Source organism: Eretmochelys imbricata, chromosome 3 (assembly GCF_965152235.1).
Source record: "Eretmochelys imbricata isolate rEreImb1 chromosome 3, rEreImb1.hap1, whole genome shotgun sequence".
In the NCBI taxonomy this organism is placed as follows: Eukaryota; Metazoa; Chordata; order Testudines; family Cheloniidae; genus Eretmochelys; species Eretmochelys imbricata.
The window spans coordinates 84,949,749-84,972,758 of NC_135574.1; the positions used below are offsets into that span (position 1 = coordinate 84,949,749).

Sequence of the window (23,010 nt, forward strand, 5' to 3'; positions counted from 1 at the left end):
GGAAAAGTTTATCATACAGGTGAGTGTACAGAATTTATTTGATAAATATCAGATTATGGTTTCAGGCAAAAAAGCAAAACAGAAAATTACGGCTTTGGGCACCCTTCCTCTCCGAGAGCCACTCCCCACTTCTTTCCTTTGTGTTTTCATATATTTTACTGATTATTCAAAACACAAAGCAAAAGGAAACAATCTGACAAATCAAAGCAGTGACAAAACATGCAATAATACACTGATTAATTAGTTACATTGTCATCCCTCTGAAATTCCAGAAGAGGGAGGAGACCAAGGTCTGTTGACCAAGAAGTCCTGAGGGTGATGAAAAACTTTAACTGTCTAACCCTATGTGGTTTCAGAGTAGCAGCCGTGTTAGTCTGTATCCACAAAAAGAAAAGGAGTACTTGTGGCACCTTAGAGACTAACCAATTTATTTGAGCATAAGCTTTCGTGAGCTGCAGCTCACTTCATCGGATGCAACCCTGCGTGGTTACAGCTATCTGCTGTCTCAATTTCCAAGACTGCAGTGGCCTAATCTGCTAAATGCTCAGCACATTCCACCAAGCCCTGAAACATTTCAAATCTAGCAGCAGATGAGGTTATTATTAATTGGTTAATAGAAAGAGTAGAGCTGTCCTTCCAGTGCTAGACCATCAGCTTCAGAAATACTCTTCCTCTCCACCTGGGTGCTTTTGAACCATTTCCCCTTTATTCCCTTCCAAGCAAAGCTGCATTAAACCAACTTGATTGACTGTTCTCCATCTAATTCAGGAACCAGGGCTAAAAGAAGAGAAAACAGACTGTAGAGCAGCTCTTGCTCCTCTGGTAAAAGCAGAAGCAAACACCCCCACAGTTCTTCTTCTAGTTGCACCGGTAGAGTGAAAGTTCCCCTTCCTGTTTCAGTCAACTTTAATAACTACTCAAGAGCAAAACTTGAAGTAGGCCCATGCATTTTTCTTTTCCATATCTGCAATCCGGGAAGCCTTTGATTTGGTACTGTAGCCATTTTAACTCCTTGGGGAACATTCTACTGAAAACTCATCAGGGTAAAAATGTGCCTGATCTTTAAAAGTTTCATACAAGGAGCTTTTCTGCGAGAGTTTCAATCCAAACAACAAAATAAAATCCATAAACCTACCTGAATTAACTGGGAATGCTTGAGATTTGTTAAGTAGAATAAAAGGATTTTAGTGCTAATCCTACTTCCCCACCAAGCCAAAAGTCGCTGTCTGAGGGAATTTAATTCCCCCCGCTTATTACTAAACAAAGAGATTCTTCGTCTACTTTTCTCTCAAAACTCCCCTTGGTCAGGACCCTGTATGTTGAATTAGGTGTTATCTTGCTCCTTACATGCAAGAAATACTTCTCAGCCTCTTATTTTTGAAATGACATTGTGTCATTCCTCTTATAATCCTCTATAAGAACTCAGTTTCCTATGGTAGAGCATAGATGAATGATGTAATTTAACTGATACACTCAATGAAGCTGTCTTCAGGCTTAAAATAGGATCTGAGACAGGACAGCTACTTTACTCCAAATGGAAAAGAGTATTTAGGGAAACAACTTAGAAGCGCCTTTTCAATGTTGAAGCAAGCTGTCTAAGCAATGTCTAAACTGGGCTTGCTACACAGTAGCCAGAGGTACTTTAGATTGACTTTCTCTGATAAGAGCAGGTGAAGTTGTTAAAGTGTTTCCACTTACTACAGCAGAAAAAAGAAGAGGAGGACTTGTGGCACCTTAGAGACTAAAAATTTATTTGACCATAAGCTTTCGTGAGCTACAGCTCACTTCATCAGATGCATTCAGTGGAAAATACAGTGGGGAGATTTATATACATAAAGAACATGAAACAATGGGTGTTACCATACACACTGTAACGGGAGTGATCACTTAAGGTGAGCTATTACCAGCAGGAGAGCGGGGGGGGGTGGGGGTGGGGGGAACCTTTTGTAGTGATAATCAAGATGGGCCATTTCCAGCAGTTGACAAGAATGTCTGAGGAACTGTGGGGCGTGGGGGAGGGATAAACATGGGGAAATAGTTTACTTTGTGTAATGACCCATCCACTCCCAGTCTCTATTCAAGCCTAAGTTAATTGTATCCAGTTTGCAAATTAATTCCAATTCAGCAGTCTCTCATTGGAGTCTGTTTTTGAAGTTTTTTTGTTGAAGTATTGCCACTTTTAGGTCTGTAATCAAGTGACCAAAGAGATTGAAGTGTTCTCCAACTGGTTTTTGAATGTTATAATTCTTGACGTCTGATTTGTGTCCATTTATTCTTTTACGTAGAGACTGTCCAGTTTGACCAATGTACAGGGCAGAGGGGCATTGCTGGCACATGATGGCATATATCACATTGGTAGATGTGCAGGTGAACAAGCCTCTGATGGTGTGGCTGATGTGATTAGGCCCTATGATGGTGTCCCCTGAATAGATATGTGGACACAGTTGGCAACGGGCTTTGTTGCAAGGATAGGTTCCTGGGTTAGTGGTTCTGTTGTGTGGTGTGTGGTTGCTGGTGAGTATTTCCTTCAGGTTGGGGGTCTGTCTGTAAGCAAGGACTGGCCTGTCTCCCAAGATCTGTGAGAGTGATGGGTCATCCTTCAAGATAGGTTGTAGACCCTTGATGATGTGTTGGAGAGGTTTTAGTTGGGGGCTGAAGGTGACGGCTAGTGGCGTTCTGTTATTTTCTTTGTTGGACCTGTCCTGTAGTAGGTGACTTCTGGGTACTCTTCTGGCTCTGTCAATCTGTTTCTTCACTTCAGCAGGTGGGAATTGTAGTTGTAAGAACACTTAATAGAGATCTTGTAGGTGTTTGTCTCTTTCTGAGGGGTTGGAGCAAATGCGGTTGTATCGTAGAGCTTGGCTGTAGACAATGGATCATGTGGTGTGGTCTGGATGAAAGCTGGAGGCATGTAGGTAGGAAGAGCGGTCAGTAGGTTTCTGGTATAGGGTGGTGTTTATGTGACCATCGCTTATTAGCACCGTAGTGTCCAGGAAGTGGATCTCTTTTGTGGACTGGTCCAGGCTGAGGTTGATGGTGGGATGGAAATTGTTGAAATCCTGGTGGAATTCCTCAAGGGCTTCTTTTCCATGGGTCCAGATGATGAAGATGTCATCAATGTAGCGCAAGTAGAGTAGGGGCATTAGGGGACGAGAGCTGAGGAAGCAATGTTCTAAGTCAGCCATAAAAATGTTAGCATACTGTGGGGCCACGCGGGTACCCATAGTAGTGCCGCTGATTTGAAGGTATACATTGTCCCCAAATGTGAAATAGTTATGGGTAAGGACAAAGTCACAAAGTTCAGCCACCAGGTTTGCCGTAACATTATCGGGGATACTGTTCCTGACGGCTTGTAGTCCATCTTTGTGTGGAATGTTGGAGTAGAGGGCTTCTGCATCCATAGTGGCCAGGATGGTGTTTTCAGGAAGATCACCGATGGATTGTAGTTTCCTCAGGGAGTCACTTGTGTCTCGAAGATAGCTGGGAGTGCTGGTAGCGTAGGGCCTGAGGAGGGAGTCTACATAGCCAGACAATCCTGCTGTCAGGGTGCCAATGCCTGAGATGATGAGGCATCCAGGATTTCCAGGTTTATGGATCTTGGGTAGCAGATAGAATACCCCAGGTCGGGGTTCCAGGGGTGTGTCTGTGCGGAATTGTTCTTGTGCTTTTTCAGGGAGTTTCTTGAGCAAATGCTGTAGTTTCTTTTGGTAAGTGATCACTCTGGTTACAGTGTGTATGGTAACACACATTGTTTCATATTCTCTGTGTATATAAATCTCCCCACTGTATTTTCCATTGAATGCATCTGATGAAGTGAGCTGTAGCTCACGAAAGCTTATGCTCAAATAAATTTGTTAGTCTCTAAGGTGCCACAAGTACTCCTTTTCTTTTTGTGAATACAGACTAACACAGCTGCTACTCTGAAACCTGTCATACAGCAGAAAAGTGACTTCTCTCTAACTTCTGTATCACATAATGCAATGTGGGGGATTCATTTTGTAGCATGACTAAAACAAAAAAAAAAGCAGAAAATGAGTTGGCAAAAGAAATATGTTTGCATCTATGGAAACCAAGTATTGGAAACCTCAATCAATATCAGTGTTATTATGATGCATAATTTATGTGGTGCCATAAATAAGCAGCATTTTGCAGTCAAAAGACAACATTCCTGCAGTCAAACATTTTGCAGCCAAAAGACAAATTGCTTAAATGAAAATTTGTTTCCACATTTGAAGAACCAGGCTATCAATACATGCAGTAGTTGATTTTAACAACATGATGACCACATATATGGCAACCTTGTTTAGGAAAGAGTTAATGAAGATCTGTGCATTCTTTGTCACAAATACCATTTCTTAGAATGTAATATTTCCATAGGAAGCTATGGGTACATCTGACAGGAGATGCAGAATTAAACTGTTTGCCTGGTTACACTGGAGATTAGAAAAAATAGGCATAGAGGCTTTCAGCACTAAGTATTGGAATGGTCATTAAGTAGTCTGCTTCTTCACTAAACCTGTACAACACAATTTCCTTCTCCCCAGAGGAAAGACTCCTTTTTTCCTTCCTCCTCTGACTTCTTGAGCAAATGGCACTAGATAAAGTGAAGTCTTTTTTAAAATAAGCATCTTTAAAAATATATATAATGAAACTGAATCTAAGACAGCTGAAAAAAGCAGGATCTTTTTACCCTTCTAAATTACTGTGCTTGGAACCCGCATTTCAAAAACATGCTGTGATACTCAGATGTGCAGTGAAATTAAAATAAAAACTGCACTGACATGTAAGGAACATGCACCCCAGTAAAAATCAACCCCCACTGTGAAATACTAAGTGTCAAGGGCCAATTCTAATCTCAGTTACCCAATGTAACACCATCCATCTAAGACGGGGGCAGGCAAACCTTTTGGCCTGAGGGCCGCATCAGGTTTCAGAAATTGTGTGGAGGGCCAGTTAGGGGAGGCTTTATCTCCCCAAACAGCCAAGCGTGGCCCAGCCCCCGCCCCCTATCTGACCCCCCTGCTTCTCACCCCCTGACAGCCCCCCCCGGGACTCCTGTCCCATCCACCCCCCCACTCTCTGTCCCCTGACTGCCCCCAGACCTCCTGCCCCTAACTGCCCCCCGCTGCCCCATCCAACCCCCCCTCCTTCCTGACTGCCCCCCCAGGACCCCAGCCCCATCCAACCACCTCTTCCCCCGACCACCCCCAGACCTCCCGCCCCTAACTGCTCCCCACCACTGCCCCTCACCACCCCATCCAACCCCTCCTCTCCTTCCTGACTGTCCCCCAGGACCCCTGCCCCATCCACCCCCCCTGCTCCCTGACCACCCGCTGAACCCCTGCTCCTGACTGCCCCCCGCCACCCCATCCAACCCCTCCTCTCCTTCCTGACTGCCCCCCCAGGACCCCTGCCCCCATTCAACCCCCCTGTTCCCTGCCCTCTGACCGCCCTGACCCCTATCCACACCCCTGGCCCCTGACCACCCCCCGAACTCCCCTGCTCTCTATCCAACCTCCCTCCCCCGCTCCCTGAACCCTTACTGTGCTGCTTGGAGCATCGGTGGCTGGCGGCAAGGCTGCACCAGGACAGACAGCCATGCTGCTCAGCTGGAGCCAGCCACACAGCACGCAGCACAGAGCACTGGGTCAGGCCTGGCTCTGCAGCTGCACTCCCCCAGGAGCTTGCAGCCTCACTGCCCAGAGCATTGCGCCGGCGGCAGTGCAGTGAGGTGAGGCTGCGGGGGATGGGAGACAGCAGGGGTGGGGCAGGGGGCAAACCTCTCAGGCCAGGAGCTCAGGGGCCAGGCAGAACAGTCCCGCAGGCCGGATGTGGCCCAAGGGCCATAGTTTGCCCACCTCTAATCTAAGATACTTTATGATTGGGGCAGCCTGTCCAGATAGGCAAACTAGGCGGTCACCTAGGGTGCCAAGTTAAATGGGGCGCCAAATTCGAGGAAAAAAAACGAATTTAAAAAAAAAAATTTTAAATGAAAAAGATGAAAAAAATACAAATAAAATAACGACGATGTCATTATTTCAATTCCCATGTGCATATGGAGGGAATATGAATTATAATTAATTTCTCTATATTTCTGAGAATTTATTAATAATTCAAATATTTTATTTACTGCAAAAATAAATAATATTTTAGCGAAATTTTTTTTCAATTTGTGACATAGGGTCAAGATGACCTACTCCACAATTCTGATAAGCAACAACTCAGCCACAGTGAAACACATCTGCTGGCAGCAAGACTAGTGACACCTAACTCGAATATACATCAAGATCGCATAGTCGGAAATTCATGTAGAATGGAGATATCATGAGTTGATACATGTCAAATGGTCATTTTAACACACGTCACAGGTAGATGGCTAAGAATCGAGTGAATACTGTGGAAAATTGTGTTTGTTGGTGCCAAAGAATAAAGAAAAATGTCATTATTTCAGCATTATAAATCCAAAATGTGAGTATCTTTAAGCGTTATTAAACCTTAGCGTTATTATCAGGCTGTATAATTATGAACTTTTCTTTGTTATATCTGGTTCACATGTAATAAATAAGGTCCATAAAAGAAAAGTAACACAGAATCATAGAATCATAGAATATCAGGGTTGGAAGGGACCTCAGGAGGTCATCTAGTCCAATCCCCTGCTCAAAGCAGGACCGATCCCCGACTAAATCATCCCAGCCAGGGCTTTGTCAAGCCTGACCTTAAAAACTTCTAGGGAAGGAGATTCTACCACCTCCCTAGGTAACGCATTCCAGTGTTTCACCACCCTCCTAGTGAAAAAGTTTTTCCTAATATCCAACCTAAACCTCTCCCACTGCAACTTGAGACCATTACTCCTTGTTCTGTCATCTGCTACCACTGAAAACAGTCTAGAGCCATTCTCTTTGGAACCCCCTTTCAGGTAATTGAAAGTAGCTATCAAATCCCCCCTCATTCTTCTCTTCTGAAGACTAAACATCCCCAGTTCCCTCAGCCTCTCCTCATAAGTTATGTGTTCCAGTCCCCTAATCATTTTTGTTGCCCTCCGCTGGACGCTTTCCAATTTTTCCACCTCCTTCTTGTAGTGTGGGGCCCAAAACTGGACACAGTACTTCAGATGAGGCCTCACCAATGTCGAATAGAGGGGAACGATCACATCCCTCGATCTGCTGGCAATGTCCTACTTATACATCCCAAAATGCCATTGGCCTTCTTGGCAACAAGGGCACACTGTTGACTCATATCCAGCTTCTCGTCCACTGTAACCACTAGGTCCTTTTCTGCACAGTACATAATATTCAAATGCCCCATGGCAGAAAGAGGAAAAAGGAAACCCTCAGGAGCAGAGTATCGTAAATGAAAGGCTGAGAAGGAAAGGGACCAAGCAAAACAGCAGGGATCCTTCCTGAAATATCTTCTCTTTAATCCAAATAAAGATGGAAGCAGTTCACAGCATCCAGATGAAGGAATTTTACTTGGAGAGAATGTTAACTCACATCCACATGGAAGCAGTTTGGAACATCAAGATGAAGGTACATTACTTCAAGATGAGGGTAGCTCACATCCACAAAAAAGCAGTTTGGAAACTCAAGATGACGGAAACTTACTTCTAGATGAAGGCAGCTCACAGCATCAGACTTACATGGAAGTGGAGAAAATTTATTCACCTTCAGAGACACGTGCAGAAATTGAAGTAAACGAAGTAGAAGGAAGAAAGGATGAGGAAGTTACAAACAAGTTAGAGTATCGGGACCCAGCTTCATGGCCCAGATGTGATGACCGTGTGTGGCAAATTCTCGTGGAACATGGACCCGAACAAGTTCATGAATTTCCCTTCCCCAAGGATGGAAATAAAAGAAAATTCTCTGCTCAGCATTACAAGAGGAAACTCATTAATGGGGAAGAAATTCATTGAAACTGGTTACAATATTCAGTGTCGAAGGACTCTGTTTTCCCTTTGCTGCAAGTTGTTTAGAAATCAAGCAATTGGTACATCACCTACTGAAAATGGTTCGAAGGACTGGAAAAACGTATCTTCAATTCTCTCTTCATATGAAAGAAGTACAGAACATTTGGAATGTTTTCAAAATTGGAAAGAACTTAAATTACGATTGAAAAAAGGAAAAACTATCGATGAAGAAAATTTATATGTGATCAAGGAAGAAGAAGAATATTGGCAACAAATATTAGAGCATCTGATTGCTTCAAAGAGAGTTCTCGGTGGGCAAAATTTAGCATTCCACGGCTGCGGTAGAAATGAAAAATTACACACTCCAGGTAATGGAAACTTTTAAAAATTTGTTGACTACCTAGGTTTGTTTGATCCAGGCATGAAGGAGCAGCTATGTAAAATAACTGATCGTGAAACACAGGTTCATTACTTAGGAAAAAATATGCAGAATGAACTGATTCAAATCCTAGCAAATTCCATTAAAAAGAAAATTGCAGAAGCTGCCCATTCTGCAAAATACTTTTCAATAATACTGGACTGTACACCAGAGGTGAATCATGTTGAACAAATGATGATGATCATTCGTTTTGTGGCTATGGAAAAGTCTGCAGATGAAGATAATGTGGAAGTGCTCATAAAAGAACATTTTTTGGGTTTTGTACCACTGAAGGAGACAATTGGAGCATTTATGACTGAAACTATTCTACAAGAGCTTGAAATCATGTCATTGTCTGTTGAAAACTTACATGGCCAAGGCTATAATAATGGGAGTAAAATGTGTGTGGGGTGTGCAAAGGAGAATGATGGAAATCAACCCTAGGGCCTTTTTCGTTCCTTGCAGCGCGCATTCTCTGAATTTGGTTGTCAATGATGCTGCTAGATGCTGTTTGGAGGCAAGCAGTTTCTTTGACCTGGTGCAGCGTGTTTATGTGTTTTTCTCAGGCTCAACACGCTGTTGGGAGACTCGCCATGTGAATTCTCTAACTGTGAAAGGACTTAGTCAGACAAGATGGGAGAGTCACATTGATGCTTTGAAGCCTCTTAGCTATGAACTTGGAAACATTTATGAAGCCCTAATTGAAATTTCTGATACTACCTTTACTGGATCATCTGGCAATATGGCACTTTCAGATGCAGAAACTCTTGCAAATGGCCTTTCCAAGTTCAAATTTGTGACTTCACTCATTCTGTGGCATAATATCCTTTTCAAGATTAACCTCACTAGTAAGCAGCTTCAGGAAAATAACTTGAACATACATTCTGCTATTCAAAAACTGCAGCAAACTAAAAATATTCTGGAGGAATTCAGAAGTGATGAAGGGTTCGAAAGAACTCTGTAGACTCTCTCAAGCTTGCTGAAGAAATAGACTTTCCAACAGAATTTGAACCAGAGCCAGTTGTCATTCAGCGAAAGAAACGGCAGTTTTTGTATGAAGGATGAAAAACACCCATTCGGAACCCGAAACAAAGGTTCAAAGTGAATTTCTACATTGCAGTTCTTGATACTGCTATTCACTCGGTTGACGAAAGATTTCAAGAGATGCAGCAGCTAGAGCCAGTATTTGGCTTTCTATATGATATCCACAGCTTGCAAAAGAAAACAGCAAAACAGATAAGAGAATTTTGTATAAAACTGGAGTCGGCATTGAATCATGAAAATTCAAAAGACATTGATGCTACTGATTTGTGTAGTGAGCTTCAGGCTTTTTCAAGAGGACTTAAGAAACATTCCACTCCTGAACAAGTATTGAAGTTTGTTTGGGAAAATAAACTCCCAGACAGTTTTCCAAACATTTTTATAACTCTACACATTCTTTTAACTTTGCCAGTGTCTGTAGCTAGTCGGGAAGGTAGCTTCTCAAAATTAAAATTGATAAAAACATATCTGCGTTCAACAATGGTGCAAGAGAGACTTGTTGGACTTGCCACAATGTCAATAGAGCATGAAATAGCTGGAAAACTGGATCTAAAAGAATTAGTGACTGAATTTTCAAAACTTAAAGCAAGAAAAGTCATGTTTTAAGAGCACAGAGTGTTTTTTATTTGGAGTGTTTTGTAAATACAGGCTAAAGTTAATTGAAGAGTTTTCTTATTTCTTTCTATATTGGACGTGGTAATGGCAGTTAAAGCAGGATAGCGTAATGGTTTATTTTGGATGTGTAATAATAAAAATTATAATTAATATCTTAATGCATTTTTATTTGAAATCAGACTGAAATATCATCTAGCTGTCGTGTACAAATCTATTCTGAAAATTTTGTGTCTCTATTTTATCTGATCTCAGAAACATTGGTTGGACAGGCGGGCGGACGGAGGCATGGACAAACCAAATAATTAAGCCTCTGTTTAAAAAAAAAAGCTTAAAAAACATTAAAAGGAAAAAAGGGGCAAAATGTTTCCCAGTTTACCAAAAACCTCAGCCTAGATCTGCCCTTGGTGTTTGGGGGTGAGAAGCGCCGATTGCATGATTCGCCTAGGGCGCCAGTTGCTAGCAGCTAGTCTAGGGCCACCCCTGTATATGACCATGTCACAGGCTTCACTGACAGTTGTGGGCATCTCCTTGTAGCTGTGTCTGGGGAATCAGCTCTCATCTGGTCTGGCCCCCACTTCTGTCGTTCGCTCACCTGAGGGTCCACCCCCATGACTGAGGGTGCTCCCTCTTCATAACTCAGCCCTCTGGCCAGGTCACTAAGGGTATGTCTACACTACGGAATAAGGTCGAATTTATAGAAGTCGGTTTTTTAGAAATCGGTTTTATATATTCGAGTGTGTGTGTCCCCACAGAAAATGCTCTAAGTGCATTAAGTGCATTCACTCAGCGGAGTGCTTCCACAGTACCGAGGCTAGAGTCGACTTCCGGAGCGTTGCACTGTGGGTAGCTATCCCACAGTTCCCGCAGTCTCCGCTGCCCATTGGAATTCTGGGTTGAGATCCCAATGCCTGATGGAGCTAAAACATTGTCGCGGGTGGTTCTGGGTACATATCGTCAGGCCCCCCTTCCCTCCCTCCCTCTGTGAAAGCAAGGGCAGACAATCGTTTCGCGCCTTTTTTCCTGAGTTACCTGTGCAGACGCCATACCACGGCAAGCATGGAGCCCGCTCAGGTAACCGTCAACGTATGTCTCCTGGGTGCTGGCAGACGTGGTATGGCATTGCTACACAGTAGCAGCAACCCCTTGCCTTGTGGCAGCAGACGGTGCAATACAACTGGTAGCCGTCCTCGTCGTGTCTGAGGTGCTCCTGGCCACGTCGGCTGGGAGCACCTGGTCAGACATGGGCGCAGGGACTAAATTTGGAGTGACTTGACCAGGTCATTCTCTTTAGTCCTGCAGTCAGTCCTATTGAACCGTCTTATGGTGAGCAGGCAGGCAGGCGATGCGGATTGCTAGCAGTCGTACTGTACCATCATCTGCCGGGCAGGCAAGAGATGAGGATGGCTAGCAGTCGTATTGTACCATCTTCTGCCAGGCAGGCAAGAAATGAGGATGGCTAGCAGTCGTACTGTACCATCTTCTGCCGAGCAGCCATGAGATGTGGATGGCATGCAGTCCTTCTGCACTGTCTGCTGCCAGCCAAAGATGTAAAAGATAGATGGAGTGGATCAAAACAAGAAATAGACCAGATTTGTTTTGTACTCATTTGCTTCCCCCCCCTCCTGTCTAGGGGACTCATTCCTCTAGGTCACACTGTAGTCACTCACAGAGAAGGTGCAGCGAGGTAAATCTATCCATGTATCAATCAGAGGCCAGGCTAACCTCCTTGTTCCAATAAGAACAATAACTTAGGTGCACCATTTCTTATTGGAACCCTCCGTGAAGTCCTGCCTGAAATACTCCTTGATGTAAAGCCACCCCCTTTGTTGATTTTAGCTCCCTGAAGCCAACCCTGTAAGCCGTGTCGTCAGTCGCCCCTTCCTCCGTCAGAGCAACGGCAGACAATCATTCCGCGCCTTTTTTCTGTGCGGACGCCATACCAAGGCAAGCATGGAGGCCGCTCAGCTCACTTTGGCAATTAGGAGCACATTAAACACCACACGCATTATCCAGCAGTATATGCAGCACCAGAACCTGGCAAAGCGATACCGAGCGAGGAAGCGACGTCAGCGCGGTCACGTGAGTGATCAGGACATGGACACAGATTTCTCTGAAAGCATGGGCCCTGCCAATGCATGCATCATGGTGCTAATGGGGCAGGTTTATGCTGTGAATGCCGATTCTGGGCTCGGGAAACAAGCACAGACTGGTGGGACCGCATAGTGTTGCAGGTCTGAGACGATTCCCAGTGGCTGCGAAACTTTCGCATGCGTAAGGGCACTTTCATGGAACTTTGTGACTTGCTTTCCCCTGCCCTGAGGCGCATGAATACCAAGATGAGAGCAGCCCTCACAGTTGAGAAGCGAGTGGCGATAGCCCTGTGGAAGCTTGCAACGCCAGACAGCTACCCGTCAGTTGGGAATCAATTTGGAGTGGGCAAATCTACTGTTGGGGCTGCTGTGATGCAAGTAGCCCACGCAATCAAAGATCTGCTGATATCAAGGGTAGTGACCGTGGGAAATGTGCAGGTCATAGTGGATGGCTTTGCTGCAATGGGATTCCCTAACTGTGGTGGGGCCATAGACAGAACCCATATCCCTATCTTGGCACCGGAGCACCAAGCCGGCGAGTACATAAACCGCAAGGGGTACTTTTCAATAGTGCTGCAAGCTCTGGTGGATCACAAGGGACGTTTCACCAACATCAACGTGGGATGGCCGGGAAAGGTACATGACACTCACATCTTCAGGAACTCTGGTCTGTTTCAAAAGCTGCAGGAAGGGACTTTATTCCCAGACCAGAAAATAATTGTTGGGGATGTTGAAATGCCCATAGTTATCCTTGGGGACCCAGCCTACCCCTTAATGCCATGGCTCATGAAGCCGTACACAGGCAGCCTGGACAGTAGTCAGGAGCTGTTCAACTACAGGCTGAGCAAGTGCAGAATGGTGGTAGAATGTGCATTTGGATGTTTAAAGGCGCGCTGGCGCAGTTTACTAACTCGCTTAGACCTCAGCAAAACCAATATTCCCACTGTTATTACTGCTTGCTGTGTGCTCCACAATATCTGTGAGAGTAAGGGGGAGACGTTTATGGCGGGGTGGGAGGTTGAGGCAAATCGCCTGGCTACTGGTTATGTGCACCCAGACACCAGGGCGGTTAGAAGAGCACAGGAGGGCGCGGTACGCATCAGAGAAGCTTTGAAAACCAGTTTCATGACTGGCCAGGCTACGGTGTGAAAGTTCTGTTTGTTTCTCCTTGATGAAACCCCCCGCCCCTTGGTTCACTCTACTTCCCTGTAAGCTAACCACCCGCCCCTCCTCCCTTCAATCACGGCTTGCAGAGGCATTAAAGTCATTGTTGTTTCACATACATGCATTCTTTATTCATTCATCACACAAATAGGGGGATGACTACCAAGGTAGCCCAGGAGGGGTGGTGGAGGAGGGAAGGAAAATGCCACACAGAACTTTAAAAGTTTACAACTTTAAAATTTATTGAATGCCAGCCTTCTTTTTTTTGGGCAATCCTCTGTGGTGGAGTGGCTGGTTGGCCAGTGGCCCCCCCACCGCGTTCTTGGGTGTCTGGGTGTGGAGGTATGGAACTTGGGGAGGAGGGCGGTTGGTTACACAGGGGCTGTAGTGGCAGTCTTGTGCTCCACCTGCCTTTGCTGCAGCTCAACCATACACTGGAGCATACTGGTTTGGTCCTCCAGCAGCCTCAGCATTGAATCCTGCCTCCTCTCATCACGCTGCCGCCACATTTGAGCTTCAGCCCTCTCTTCAGCCCGCCACTTACCCTCTTCAGCCCACCACCTCTCCTCCCGGTCATTTTGTGCTTTCCTGCACTCTGACATTATTTGCCTCCATGCATTCATCTGTGCTCTGTCAGTGCGGGAGGACAGCATGAGCTCGGAGAACATTTCATCTCGAGTGCATTTTTTTTTTCTTTCTAATCTTCACTAGCCTCTGGGAAGGAGAAGATCCTGTGACCATTGAAACACATGCAGCTGGTAGAGAAAAAAAAAAGGACAGCGGTATTTAAAAAGACACATTTTATAAAACAGTGGCTACACACTTTCAGGGTAAACCTTGCTGTTAAGATTACATACATAGCACATGTGCTTTCATTACAAGGTCGCATTTTGCCTCCCCCCACCATGTGACTACCCCCTCAACCCTCCCTCCTCCCCGTGGCTAACAGCGGGGAACATTTCTGTTTAGCCACAGGCAAACAGCCCAGCAGGAACGAGCTCCTCTGAGTGTCCCCTGAAGAAAAGCTCTCTATTTCAACCAGGTGACCATGAATTATATCTCACTCACCTGAGGATAACACAGAGAGATAAAGAACGGATGTTGTTTGAATGCCAGCAAACATACACTGCAATGCTTTGTTCTACAGTGATTCCTGAGTACATGTTACTGGCCTGGAGTGGTAAAGTGTCCTACCATGAAGGACGCAATAAGGCTGCCCTCCCCAGAAACCTGTTGCAAAGGCTTTGGGAGTACATCCAGGAGAACCGCGAATGCCAAGGCAAAGTAATCCTTTCACATGCTTGCTTTTAAACCATGTATAGTATTTTAAAAGGTACACTCACCAGAGGTCCCTTCTCCGCCTGCCGGGTCCAGGAGGCAGCCTTGGGTAGGTTCAGGGGGTACTGGCTCCAGGTCCAGGGTGAGAAACAGTTCCTGGCTGTCGGGAAAGCCGGTTTCTCCGCTTGCTTGCTGTGAGCTATCTACAACCTCATCATCATCATCATCTTCTTCTTTGTCCCCAAAACCTGCTTCCGTGTTGCCTCCATCTCCATTGAAGGAGTCAAACAACACGGCTGGGGTAGTGGTGGCTGAACCCCCTAAAATGGCATGCAGCTCATCATAGAAGTGGCATGTTTGGGGCTCTGACCCGGAGCAGCCGTTCGCCTCTCTGGTTTTCTGGTAGGCTTGCCTCAGCTCCTTCAGTTTCATGCGGCACTGCTTCGGGTCCCTGTTATGGCCTCTGTCCTTCATGCCCTGGGAGATTTTGACAAAGGTTTTGGCATTTCGAAAACTGGAACGGAGTTCTGATAGCACGGATTCCTCTCCCCATACAGCTATCAGATCCCGTACCTCCCGTTTGGTCCATGCTGGAGCTCTTTTGCGATTCTGGGACTCCATCATGGTCACCTCTGCTGATGAGCTCTGCATGGTCACCTGCAGCTTGCCACGCTGGCCAAACAGGAAATAGATTCAAAATTTTGCGGTTCTTTTCCTGTCTACCTGGCCAGTGCATCTGAGTTGAGAGTGCTGTCCAGAGCGGTCACAATGGAGCACTCTGGGATAGTTCCCGGAGGCCAATACCTTCAAATTGTGTCCACAGTACCCCAAATTCGAGCCGGCAAGGCTGATTTAAGCGCTAATCCACTTGTCAGGGGTGGAGTAAGGAAATCAATTTTAAGAGCCCTTTAAGTTGAAATAAAGGGCTTCATCGTGTGGACGGGTGCAGGTTTACATCGATTTAACGCTGCTAAATTCGACCTAAAGTCCTAGTGTAGACCAGGGCTAAGATACCCTAGAAGGCAGGGCAGATTACAAAGTCCTGCCTGACCAGTGTCTCTCACAATCCTGTGCCACTTCCTAGTGGCTGAAAGGGGAACCCAGGCCTGCCCTTTATAGTGGGTTCCAACCCAGGGACCCTATAACAAGCAGCCACTGCCTGCTTAGTCCTACTGCTTGCTGCTGTTTCCCTGGACTTCTTCCTGCTCAGCCCTCAGGCTGTCTTTCTCCACAGTTCCTCTGGGGTTGACACTTCTTCCAGGGCTACAATCCCAAAGCTTATTCTCTCTCTTGGGTTTTCTCCTCCCCACCTCTCTGCACCCAGAGACTCACTACAGACTCTCCCCCTGTAGCCTCCTTGAACTCACAGCTTCCTGGCTTTATACCAACCAGCCTTCTCCTGCCCAGCTGGGCTTCATGTTCAGTTAACCCTTGCTCTCTCTCCAGGGGCAGCTAGATACCATAATTGGCTTTTCAGGCCCACATCAACCCTTTGAGAGCCTGTGTGGAATGCACAGCCCATTGCAGGCCCCCTCTAACATAGTATCGGAGCACCTCAATTTTTAAAAAAATTGAGTCATTTCATTGATCTCAATGGAGTTACCCTGGTACAACTAAGATCAAAATCTGGCCCACAAAATTTGTTGCATTTATTTAATGTAGAGCAGCCATTGTTAATCTGGGTTGGTCATTTACTCCTTTACTTTCATTGCAGCTGTTAATTGGTTTGGAATAGTAGTGAACAAGAGTTCAAATACAAGTGTTTCTATTTATACTCAAAATTCTACAACTGCTTTAACTTTCATAACAAAATTGATACTTACTTGAGGATGCTTTTAATTGTTTGGATTACAAGGCATCCATAGACTTTTTTGTATGTGGCACAAATTTGTATTGTTTTAAGTATAAGATCAAATTCTTAAATTCTGAATTTCTTTCCCCCCCACCCCCAGAAGTTTGTCTGACTCTTGTCTTTACTATTCCCTGTGATCCAGAAGAAACTTCTTCCAAATTAGACCAGGGAAAAATTTTCAAAGCCAGCTGAATGATTTAGGAGTGTAAATCCCACTGATTTTTAATGAGATTTAGGCTCTTATGTTGCTTTTGAGAATGGGACTTAGGATTCTAAGTCACTTTGGAGCTTTTCAAAAGCTCCTTCCAGGACTAGTGTTGTTTCTCATATGTTTAACAGGGTGATGCCATTTCCCCAAGACTTGAAAACCCTTCCAGAGCTTGCAAATATATTCTCAATTTGGGAACATTGTTTTTCAGTGATAATGTTCTGATGCAATATGTTGATTCATGATGACATAAGGCCATATCTCAACGGATTCATTTGTCCCAGAATGAAAACTCTTGGAAGTGGCAACCTGAACATCAGAGTGGTCTCATCTGATATTTTAAAACGCAGGAATGAATACTCTTGAGAGTTTTATTAAAACCCATCTCTTGGAAAACAGAGCGGGGGAAATATATATAAAAGAAAATTTTTAAAAAAAGCCTTGAAAGGAAGCAGGTGCTGTATTTTAAGATTGTTCCAACCATTAATTTATGTCAAGCTTTGACTCAGAATAATGGGCCAGATTTTCAGAAGAAACTGCAGGCAAGTCATTGTACCCAGCTAGTATATGTTACACAACTTCAGACACTCCAGAAACTTACCCTCTTATAGAATTATAGTAATGACAGTATGGTACAAATAGCACTTTTATTGTAAGCTTGTATTCAGATATTTATAACTTTCTATAAACATTTCCTTTAGGCCTGAAATTCCTTTTATTTGTCCTCCATAAAGGTGACAGTTTCAGAAAAGTGTGGTAACATTTCATTTGATCATTTCTGATAATTTTGGATCAAACATGACCAAATGATATTGTTTTACATTAGATTTAGACATGTTTTTATCTCAGAGCTCAAAAATAATTGTTTTTAAAATGTAAATTTTTCCATGGTCCTCGTGCTCAATTTTTTCGGAGCTAAGTGTTTAAAAACTGCATTCTGTGCATACACAATATGGATTAAATGTACCCCTCTGGAGAGGTTGTGTACAGCCAGGTATCCCTTAGGGTCTCATTTACCTCTATTTTGAGGAAATAAATGGTGTATAGGTCTTGGGCTGACCTTCTCCACAGGGATGAATTTCACCCCCTGTGACTTTCTACTGATGCTTTAAAATAAAACTCCAGGATGTGAAGATCTAGATATAAGCAAATGTATATGTTCCACACATCTAATATAAAAGCCTCTGGGTTTAAGTGATTAAACACTGAAATAAATTCACTTTTAATTGGTCATCTTAAAAACATGTGAGAACATTCAAATAAAGATCATGCAGCCTGGCCTCATTGAATTTCATGATACTGTTCACAAGAAAAGAGGCTGCACGACCCAGCTGCCAGTGCATTGGTATGGCTCTTGCTGCACAATGTATTTCTCTCTTAATGTGAGATCGTGCAGTCATTGCAAATATGTGGCCAAATTCACTCTGATCTAATTCCACTGAATTCAAAGGAGTTACACCAAGAATGATTTTGTCGCCTGGTATGAAATGTAAATAATAATAATAATTAATAATAATAATTCTGACCTTCTGCGATCAGATTGTGCATATATGTTCTGTGACTGCACTGACTAAAATGACTTCTCATTGGAATATACATTCTGTTTGTTAAATACTGATGAAATAATGATAAAACAGCACCTTAACTTGCATTGACCAGTCTGGTATTAATTGCCAAAGCCCAGGGTTCCTTTCAGTGGAAAACCGGATCAAGAGCTGTCGGTGACAGGTTTCACATGGCTGAAAGATATGAAAACTATAATGCCAAAGGGAAAACTGACAGGTTTTATTAGCTTCCAAGATCTCCAACTTTGAGCAGCCTTGGAAACCCTTTTAAAATTATATTAAAAGGAAAAGAAGCACTGTCAACATGAAAGAGGCAAGTGAACAAACTGAATAACGGGGTTTTGGAAAGGACACATATGGCATTATTTTGTATCATGAAACATTTCTTAAATTGTTCTCTGCATAAAAAGATTGTGTGTGTTATTTATGTGAATAAATGAATAAACTCATGGCGATCGGGGGAGGTCCGGGACAACTGGAAAAAGGCTAATGTAGTGCCCATCTTTAAAAAAGGAAAGAAGGAGGATCCTGGGAACTACAGGCCAGTCAGCCTCACCTGAGTCCCTGGAAAAATCATGGAGCAGGTCCTCAAGGAATCAATTCTGAAGCACTTAGAGGAGAGGAAAGTGATCAGGAACAGTCAGCATGGATTCACCAAGGGCAAGTCATACCTGACTAATCTAATTGCCTTCTATGATGAGATAACTGGCTCTGTGGATGAAAGGAAAGCAGTGGACGTGTTATTCCTTGACTTTAGCAAAGTTTTTGATACGGTCTCCCACAGTATTCTTGCCAGCAAGTTAAAGAAGCATGGGCTGGATGAATGGACTATAAGGTGGATAGAAAGCTGGCTAGATTGTCGGGCTCAACGGGTAGTGATCAATGGCTCCATGTCTAATTGGCAGCCGATACCAAGCAGAGTGCCCCAAAGGTCAGTCCTGGGTCCGGTTTTGTTCAATATCTTCATTAATGATCTGGAGGATGGCGTGGACTGCACCCTCAGCAAGTTTGCAAATGACACTAAATTGGGAGGAGTGGTAGATACGCTAGAGGGTAGGGATAGGGCCCTAGTCAAATTAGAGGATTGGGCCAAAAGAAATCTGTTGAGGTTCAACAAGGACAAGTGCAGAGTCCTGCACTTAGGACGGAAGAATCCCATGCACCGCTACAGACTAGGGACCGAATGGCTCGGCAGCAGTTCTGCAGAAAAGGACCTAGGGGTTACAGTGGACGAGAAGCTGGATATGAGTCAACAGTGTGCCCTTGTTGCCAAGAAGGCTAAGGGCATTTTGGGCTGTATAAGTAGGAGCATTGCCAGCAGATGAAGGGACGTGATCGCTCCCCTCTATTCAACATTGGTGCAGGTTCATCTGGAGTACTGTGTCCAGTTTTGGGCCCCACGCTACAAGAAGGAGGTGGAAAAATTGGAAAGTGTCCAGCGGAGGGCAACAAAAATGATTAGGGGACTGGAACACATGACTTATGAGGAGAGGCTGAGGGAACTGGGATTGTTTAGTCTGCGGAAGAGAAGAATGAGGGGGGATTTGATAGCTGCTTTCAACTACCTGAAAGGGGGTTCCAAAGAGGATGGATCTAGACTGTTCTCAGTGGTAGCAGATGACAGAACAAGGAGTAATGGTCTCAAGTTGCAGCGGGGGAGGTTTAGGTTGGATATTAGGAAAAATTTTTTCACTAGGAGGGTGGTGAAGCACTGGAATGCGTTACCTAGGGAGGTGGTGGAATGTCCTTCCTTTGAGGTTTTTAAGGTCAGGCTTGACAAAGCTCTGGCTGGGATGATTTAGTTGGCCCTGGCTGGGATGATTGGTCCTGCTTTGAGCAGGGGGTTGGACTAGATGACCTCCTGAGGTCCCTTCTAACCCTGATATTCTATGATTCTATGATTCTAAGTTATTAAAAGTGCTTTTATGTTGAGCCACTTGGCACAATAAAACAAGCAACTGAATCCCAACTGATTATTCTAAATAAGTTTTGGAACATATTATCCCTGTGATTCAGTGTCAGTTGTTGCCAGCACAACAGCAGACAATGGCGAAAGCATGCTTTCTAATAGTTCACACATCTTATTAAATTGTGATTTATTTCATGGATGCCCTTCTTGGAAGTATATTTTTCTATTTTATAGAACCCTTCAAAGGAGCCCAGGATAATTTAAATGTGCAAATTCATATCTGATCAGCTATTAGTCTTTAAAGACTTTTTTAAAATGAGGGCTAAAAATCAAATATGAAAATGCTAGGATCGAGCCACAAAGCAATTCTGGGATTCATACTCACGACAGTGATCTCACTGAAGATAATGCAAGATAATACTACCCTACCACTATATGACTCCATTGAAGGACATTTTACAGGGTTGCAGGTTTGGGTCCTTAGTATCCTTTATAACTTGCAGTAGAATAAGGGGGGAAAAGGATAGTAAAGATACTTAGATCAAATCATGAGATCACATCCGTGGGTTACTCAGTGACAGCATTGATGTCTTCCAGTTTACTCTTATGAAGATTAACAGGTGCAAAATAATCCAGGAACAGTTCCATGGCTACTTCCTTCCTTTAAATATGCTTTCGCAAAGATACTAATGGTCACAGCACCAGTCACTGAAGAAAATAAAACTATTGTCTTCCCTTAAGTCAGTGATAGGCTGATAATGGTTGCCAGACTTGAAGTGAGCTAGGAAATACTCTTGAAACTGGGATTCTTCCTTCTAAACCTGGAGAAGAGCTTTTTACATCATAGGCAGTCTCTGATGTACCTGTGAGCCAGACCCAACACACAAGAAAGAAAAGTATTTCCAACTTTAGAAAGCATTCAAAATTCTGGCAACTACCAGAATGATATCCCTCTCAGCAGTCCCAGAAAAGCTATTCCTGTGCAGGCAGGGATCCCATGTAAAAAATAATATGTGATCCTGTAATTAAAGACTGAATCATGCAGAGGCATTTTTGTATGTAATTTCTTAGGGCTTTTTGAAGTAAAAAGATACAAACAAATTCCGTTATTTGCAGCTGTAACTATCTCCACATGACGCATCATCTTGAACTACAGCTGGATGGAAAAATTCTGATGAAACATTTTTTTCTTCTGAATTTGCCAGTTGGTTGAAATCAAAACATTTTGAAGAGAAGGTTCAATTTCAACAAAGTTCCTCTGGAACCCAGGCAGGTTTCCTGCCAGCTTGCCCACCAGCGTTTCCAGGGTCCATGGCACTTCACCATGTAGACTGCCTTGAAGTTAGGGACCCTAGAGCTTCCAGGATAAGTGGCTCTGGGGCATTCCACCAGGCAGGCTGCCTCATAGCTGGGGACCTTAGGGCTTCCCAGGTCTGAAGCTGAGGGGCATCCTGCCAGGTGTACAGCCCCAGAGCTGGGGTTCTATTCATTTTCATGGGGAATGACAATTTTTGTTTTTTTATTGTGAAACTGAATGAAACCAAAATATCAAAATCTTCCACAAAATGGACATCCCTTTCTCCACCCCACTCTAGTTTGGGCCTGAAATCTTTAGCACTGACGCAGGCCTAACTACATTAGCTGGCAACAGCAGCGGTTATCCACAGGGAGAATGGGCATCATGTGCTGGTTCCTGAGGGGTCAGAGGGAGCAGACCTCGCTCACTCTCTATCCACCTCATGCTGCCTGTGGTGCTCAGAGCACAGGGGTGTTCACTCAACAGGAATTCATAGCATTCAGGAGCACTGGGCTATAGGTTACTTCATTGGGAAAACAAAGGCTGCTCTCTGACGTATTGTGGCTCACAGAAGAATTTGTTTGGTTCCATTGCAAATCATCTTCTACAGCACATACAAGGTTCGAACAGCAGGGGAAAGTGGACGCCTTCTTGATTCCATGCATAAGATTGTAATTTTATGCTTTACTGCCCATAGCCCTCATAACTACAGGTTTCAGAGTAACAGCCGTGTTAGTCTGTCTTTGCAAAAAGAAAAGGAGTACTTGTGGCACCTTAGAGACTAACCAATTTATTTGAGCATGAGCTTTCGTGAGCTACAGCTCACTTCATCAAGTGAGCTGTAGCTCACGAAAGCTTATGCTCAAATAAATTGGTTAGTCTCTAAGGTGCCACAAGTACTCCTTTTCTTTTTCCTCATAACTACGGCGCTGATGCAAATAGACTAACCCCCAAAATATCCTGACAACCTCGGCTATTCTAACTCAACACAGACTGGTCCCGCACAGAGCAGCAGTGGGATTGAGGTGAGCTTTCCACCATCAATGTGCACACACACAATCTGAGCAGCACTCTATGCACAGCCGCACCCCACGATCTGACTCACAGAATTTGTAAGATGCAAGTGCTCGTCACTTCACTTCCAGACCAAATGATACAAGCATTTACTCATGTGTAGTAGTAGGCAGTGAAGAACAGGGAAAAAATAGTTTTTTCAGTTTTGCTTACAGTTTTGTTAGCCTCGGTTGTTGTATTGCTTGATGCAAAGGAAATAATGTCAATAACTTCTTCTCTGTCCTTTTCTTGATTGTGTTGGGACATATGCCAGGTTCTCTCAAACTTTTTGTTTGTTTGTTTGTTTGCCTTATTATGTTTTCTGGCTTTATCTCTTCAGCCAGCAGTAGATTGTGATAATTTATCTCCATCCAAGGGTCAGAATGCACCTCTACACTAGAGAGCCAGTGGGAGGGTGGGACTATGGCCTGAGAATAGAATGAAGGAGAAAGGAAAAAAATCCAAGTGTAACAGCCTCAGTCTCCTCAAAGACCACAGCATCCCATCATACAGGTTGCTATGTTTCCAGGGGTGCTGATTTCAGGCGTCACTTCTGCTGTAAATTGCTATGATTTCCCATCTCATCACCATGCCACTTCAAGTACCATGTACACCAC

General features: G+C 44.1%; 1 protein-coding gene across 3 annotated transcripts in view; it reads right to left on the minus strand.

The window, feature by feature from the left end:
* Positions 1-13,416: 13,416 nt before the first annotated feature.
* Positions 13,417-23,010, minus strand: part of LOC144262745 (uncharacterized) — a 30,352-nt gene continuing 20,758 nt past the window's right edge. The window contains exons 3-5 of one of the 3 annotated variants that reach the window (XM_077812942.1): positions 15,083-15,181; positions 14,575-14,986; positions 13,417-13,986 (exon numbers count right to left, since the gene is read on the minus strand). In XM_077812942.1, coding sequence (XP_077669068.1) covers positions 13,901-13,986; positions 14,575-14,986; positions 15,083-15,181 — 597 coding nt within the window. In that variant the 3' untranslated portion in view covers positions 13,417-13,900. Of the gene's footprint in view, positions 13,987-14,574; positions 15,182-18,209; positions 18,309-23,010 lie in introns of all 3 variants that reach the window. The other 2 variants (XM_077812940.1, XM_077812939.1) reach the window with 2 other exon arrangements.